The sequence below is a fragment of the Chelmon rostratus genome, chromosome 8, assembly GCF_017976325.1.
Source record: "Chelmon rostratus isolate fCheRos1 chromosome 8, fCheRos1.pri, whole genome shotgun sequence".
Lineage (NCBI taxonomy): Eukaryota > Metazoa > Chordata > Actinopteri > Chaetodontiformes > Chaetodontidae > Chelmon > Chelmon rostratus.
Window position 1 is genome coordinate 9,543,868 of NC_055665.1, and position 5,874 is coordinate 9,549,741.

At 43.3% G+C, this 5,874-nt stretch overlaps 2 protein-coding genes across 4 annotated transcripts; both read left to right on the forward strand.

The window, feature by feature from the left end:
* On the forward strand, positions 1 to 1,299 carry LOC121611057 (trypsin-1). Of its 2 annotated transcripts, none has more exons than XM_041943435.1 (6): positions 1 to 40; positions 142 to 292; positions 402 to 656; positions 767 to 893; positions 1,043 to 1,144; positions 1,252 to 1,299. In XM_041943435.1, the coding sequence occupies exons 1-6, from the start codon at positions 1 to 3 to the stop codon at positions 1,297 to 1,299; spliced, it is 723 nt and encodes a 240-aa protein (XP_041799369.1). The 2 variants fall into 2 exon arrangements, with proteins under 2 accessions (XP_041799369.1, XP_041799368.1); XM_041943434.1 differs by having other exon boundaries at positions 402 to 652; positions 757 to 893.
* Positions 1,300 to 4,573: 3,274 nt separating this feature from the next.
* LOC121610794 (trypsin-1-like) lies at positions 4,574 to 5,874 on the forward strand. Of its 2 annotated transcripts, none has more exons than XM_041943078.1 (6): positions 4,574 to 4,613; positions 4,715 to 4,865; positions 4,975 to 5,229; positions 5,340 to 5,466; positions 5,621 to 5,722; positions 5,827 to 5,874. In XM_041943078.1, exons 1-6 carry the CDS (start codon positions 4,574 to 4,576, stop codon positions 5,872 to 5,874), a joined length of 723 nt encoding a protein of 240 aa, XP_041799012.1. The 2 variants fall into 2 exon arrangements, with proteins under 2 accessions (XP_041799012.1, XP_041799011.1); XM_041943077.1 differs by having other exon boundaries at positions 4,975 to 5,225; positions 5,330 to 5,466.

Consider the following 5,874-nt stretch of genomic DNA (forward strand, 5'->3'; position numbering starts at 1 on the left):
ATGTGGTCTCTGGTCTTCGTTCTGCTCATCGGAGCTGCTTGTAAGCTGATGTCTTTCTTCCTGTTTTGAATAGTTCTACTCACTGAATTAAACAAAACATTCACTGGGTTGCTGACTATTTGGCCTCCTGTGTGTTTTCAGTCGCCACCGAGGACGACAAGATCGTCGGAGGGTATGAGTGCGAACGCCACTCCCAGCCCCACCAGGTGTCTCTGAATGTTGGGTACCACTTCTGTGGTGGCTCCCTGGTCAATGAGGACTGGGTTGTGTCTGCTGCTCACTGCTACAAGTCGTATGTCACTTCTTGATATTTTCAAGACAAGTTTTGCATGTTGAAATTAATCAGATTTTAAAAAGCATCGTGAAACTCTGCTGCCACTCATCCTCTCTTTCCTCTCCAGCCGTGTGGAGGTGCGTCTTGGAGAGCACAACATCAGGGTCAACGAGAACACCGAGCAGTTCATCACCTCCTCCCGTGTCATCCGCCACCCCAATTACAACGCCTACAACATCAACAATGACATCATGCTGATCAAGCTGAGCAAGCCCGCCACCCTCAACCAGTATGTGCAGCCCGTGGCTCTGCCCACCAGCTGTGCCCCTGCTGGCACCATGTGCACCGTCTCTGGCTGGGGCGACACCATGAGCTCCAGTGAGTAACATCTGAGTCTTAACAGAATGTTTCAGTCCAGCATTTGTTTCCATTTGTATTCAATTTGAATTCTTTCCACCCATGCCTTGTTTTACACATTGTAGCTGCTGACAGCAACAAGCTGCAGTGCCTGCAGATCCCCATCCTGTCTCAGAGAGACTGTGATAACTCCTACCCCGGCATGATCACTGACGCCATGTTCTGCGCTGGATACCTGGAGGGAGGCAAGGACTCTTGCCAGGTATGTAACAAGAGGACTCTGCAGAGGTCCTTGTCCTACACCAGCGCAACATTTTCTTCACATTGAACATATTTTTCAATTTGAATATTGAAGTTGAATGAAATAGTTCACTTTCATTTCATACTTTGTATTGTTCTCTCTGTTCTCAGGGTGACTCTGGTGGCCCCGTCGTGTGCAACGGTGAGCTGCAGGGTGTTGTGTCCTGGGGCTACGGATGTGCTGAGAGGGACCACCCTGGTGTCTACGCCAAGGTAAATCTAAAATATTTCTTCATGATAAATAAGATAGTTGTTTGAAAATAATCATATTTGCTGCTTGCTGTCCATGCTAACAAACCTCGTCCTGTCTCCATTTACAGGTCTGCATCTTCACCGACTGGCTGCAGAGGACCATGGCCAGCTATTAAGTTTGATCCTGCGATCACTATCTTCTGCTGCCTATTGTCCATCATTCTAACAACAGTGTTGTTGTGAAGTGCAGCCAATTTCCAAATTAGTCAATAAAGTCTTTCACCTTGACTGGAACACAGTTGTCCTTTCGGTTTGTTTTTGCCTGTGTCGTCCTACAGCGTGTTGTTATCATGACAATGATTACAATCATGTTTTGCTATTTCCTTAAATGCTCATAATTTCATGCTCTTAAAGATACAGTGGAAACAGGGAAAACACTGGTCATCCTGTACCTGTACACACTTTCTTTGGACATCCAACCTAGTGAAATGGCAAACGTTATTAGAAAAATAAGCCTCACAACGTGCTGCATGTAAGAAGTTTGAGTTACCTGGTGTCCATTCAAAGCAGCAGCACAGATCAGTCCTGTACAAACAAACAGTGCAAGAAAGAGCATTGATCTGTCATAAAGTGTCAAGGAGGAACTTGGGATTGAAACCAAATGTAGACTCACAAAGGCAGAGCTGGTGCAGTTCAATAAATTTAGTGAAACAAAATGGTAACCAAACAAAGACTTACATGAGGGTGACGCGGGTGAGAGGCAAAACCAAAGGAATAAAGCCAACAGCAAAATATAATCCTAAAAAGAGGGCACAGAGTCCATAAATCCAATCCAAAAACACCAGCAAGGTCAGAGAACAAACTAAACCAAAACTCTATAAACACTGGGAAAGACAGGAAAAGTCAGAAGAAGGCTGGAATGCTTGACACTTGAGGAAGGGATGATGATCTGGCAAAGACTGAACCCAAACATGGGCTTGAGTACACAGGGGAGGTAAGACTAACTCAGAAACAGGTGAAAACAGACATTCATACAGGTGGGAAAACACAGGAAGTAGAGCAAAAGATGAGACAGAAAACAGGAAATAACAAAACCAAACAAACCAAATCATGACAGTGTGACACAGAACCAAAGAGCAGCAGCAGGAACCCCTCACATAAGCCAGCGAGAGGGCAACAGGACAGGAGGCCTTCAGGGTATGTGGTGAGACAAAGGGAACAGGAAGCTGATGAAACCCCATCCTGGAGGACAACTGCAGGTCAGCAGGATCAGGAGAAAGCTACAGCTTCAGATCACCTCCAGGATGCTGGGCTGCAGAACCTCCAGGCTGCTGGGCTAAGGGACCTCCAAGGCACTGGGGAGCGGGACATCTAGGACACTTGACAGCAGGACCTTCCCAGTGCTGGGCAATGGGACCTCCACATGGCAGGGCAGTGGTGTGGCACAATGTTGCCAGTAACTCCACTTCTTTCTGATGGGTTTAAAGCCAGTGTCACAGTTCAGAGGACAGAGACTCCGGCGCAGATGAGGGACTCAGTACACAACTAAAGTTTACACAAGAATTTATTTACAATAAAGTGAATACAAAACCCCAGAGTGCTGTATACTATATGCAGTGAAGTGAAACCAACTACCAAACATCAATCCATCCATTATCTATACACCGCTTAATACTTTGCAGGGTCACGGGGGGGGGCTGGACTACCAAACAATCTTAGCAAAACATTACATAAAAGTTCATCCTTTTTGACACACAGTGTTTGACTTTCATGCCTAAAATACTGCAGCTTGTGTTAAAACTGATTTAAAAGCCTGAATGTCAAGTAGCCCCTGAACCTAAATGTCAATGTCCTTTTTGACATTATACTTTATGATATTGTTATGATGTGTTGGGGGCAGATGGGTCTAAATGCTAAGTGTTCACACAACAACACTTGATTTTTGGGGTATCATTTTGTTTTTTCATTTAATTATCTCTTTTGAAATTATATTAACTTAATTTATTTTCATTTTACTCAGAATTACCTTAACAGCCCATTACTGTGAGAGAGTCACATCAAGTTAATATACTTAAGGAGCAAACAACACTCCTACAGAGAAGAGAAATTAAATAGATACACAAGTGCAAGAGACAAAATAAAGGCATTATAGTTATGGTCATAATTATGAGACAATTTGAAGTAGCAGAAAATCCTTTCACTGATAGACCCTGAAGCAGAAACAGAGCTGTTAAAATACAGACTGAGTAAACACACAGTCTGGACAACAAGGTAAAATGAAACATGCAGTCCTGAAAACCTCAAAACTAAAGAGACTAGACTGAGACTGAGATGCTATTTCTTTTAAAATGTGACAAATATAATTATATTACAGTAGAATACTGTGGAAATCTAAGCACAACATGTGACTGTATGGCATAAACTGTGTCAGCGTCCCAGTGAATGTGATAATTTTACTGCCTTAGTGTGCTGTATTCACTGATTGTTACTGTTGTCTACCTTAATTTAATGGGATTTTTGATTTTCCCCCGTAATCATATTAATCTTTTTTTTTTATCTGAGTGTATTGGCTTGTATTTTTTTTTTATTCTTTGATGTATGAAAGATTTTCAGAAAATAATCACAACAAGCCTAACATAATGACTGGTACATAATGGATGACTATCTTGAAATTAAGGCATTTAGAGACCTTAACCTTTGTGTTCAAATCAGGATAATTATTGTATAACCAAATTAAGGTTAAACCAAATCCTTTTTCAAGTGATTCAATGAAAAGTTTCCTTTGTTCTGATTTCCTATAATAACTATTCAATAAAGTGTTCATTTCATAAACAGCTAATTTTACTGAATCAACGTTTTTTGAAGTTTTCTATGAAACGACACGTGTGCTTGTTGGTTTTCGTGTGAAAGCCACATTCAGCAACTGTGGTTGTGAACCGGACCACCTGCAGAGTTGCAACCATGTCTTCACAGCACAAATCCATCCACGTCAAGGTTAACCATTACAAGAAACATTCTGTGCTGGATGCAGATACAGGTTTTGTTCCTGGGATAAGTGAACTAATTTAAAGGACATACAGTATATGCACTCAGAGATCAATCAATCCATGTCACATGTATAAAGCTTTTTCATAAACATGCACAAAATTGGGATATCAAGAAATTTAGAATGCTTTTGAATGTTTCTTTTCCCATTGTCCCTCCTTTACAACTGCATTTATGTGAAAGACTTATCAATAAGACAATTTCACTCATGCAGTCTGTCAGGACAGGTGACCTCACCGTCAACTTAATATTTGCCTTTCCGATACCCAGAAATCATTGTTCCAGGATGTTGATTGGTCAGAAATATTGTTGGGGGAGTGTTCAGCAGGGAACGAGGAAAGGAACCATTCTATATAAACTAGGACTCCAGGACAAGTCTCTCATCAACAGGATCACATAGCAACCATGAGGTCTCTGGTCTTCGTTCTGCTCATCGGAGCTGCTTGTAAGCTGATGTCTTTCTTCCTGTTTTGAATAGTTCTACTCACTGAATTAAACAAAACATTCACTGGGTTGCTGACTATTTGGCCTCCTGTGTGTTTTCAGTCGCCACCGAGGACGACAAGATCGTCGGAGGGTATGAGTGCGAACGCCACTCCCAGCCCCACCAGGTGTCTCTGAATGTTGGGTACCACTTCTGTGGTGGCTCCCTGGTCAATGAGGACTGGGTTGTGTCTGCTGCTCACTGCTACAAGTCGTATGTCACTCCTTGATATTTTCAAGACAAGTTTTGCATGTTGAAATTAATCAGATTTTAAAAAGCATCGTGAAGCTCTGCTGCCACTCATCCTCTCTTTCCTCTCCAGCCGCGTGGAGGTGCGTCTTGGAGAGCACAACATCAGGGTCAATGAGAACACCGAGCAGTTCATCACCTCCTCCCGTGTCATCCGCCACCCCAACTACAACGCCTACAACATCAACAATGACATCATGCTGATCAAGCTGAGCAAGCCCGCCACCCTCAACCAGTATGTGCAGCCCGTGGCTCTGCCCACCAGCTGTGCCCCTGCTGGCACCATGTGCACCGTCTCTGGCTGGGGCGACACCATGAGTTCCAGTGAGTAACATCTGAGTGTTAACAGAATGTTTCAGTCCAGCATTTGTTTCCATTTGTATTCAATTTGAATGTTTTCCACCCATACCTTGTTTTACACATTGTAGCTGCTAACAGCAACAAGCTGCAGTGCCTGCAAATCCCCATCCTGTCTCAGAGAGACTGTGATAACTCCTACCCCGGCATGATCACTGACGCCATGTTCTGCGCTGGATACCTGGAGGGAGGCAAGGACTCTTGCCAGGTATGTAACAAGAGGACTCTGCAGAGGTCCTTGTCCTACACTAGTTACACCTACACTTTTCTTCACATAGAACATATTTCTCAATTTTAATATTGAAGTTGATTGAAATAGTTCATTTTCATTTCATTCTTTGTTTTGTTCTCTCTGTTCTCAGGGTGACTCTGGTGGCCCCGTCGTGTGCGACGGTGAGCTGCAGGGTGTTGTGTCCTGGGGCTACGGATGTGCTGAGAGGGACCACCCTGGTGTCTACGCCAAGGTAAACCTAAAATTTCTTTTTGACAAATAATATAGCTGTTTGAAATTAGCATTCTTGCTGATTGCTGTCCATGCTAACAAACCTCGTCCTGTCTCCATTTACAGGTCTGCATCTTCACCGACTGGCTGCAGAGGACCATGGCCAGCTATTAA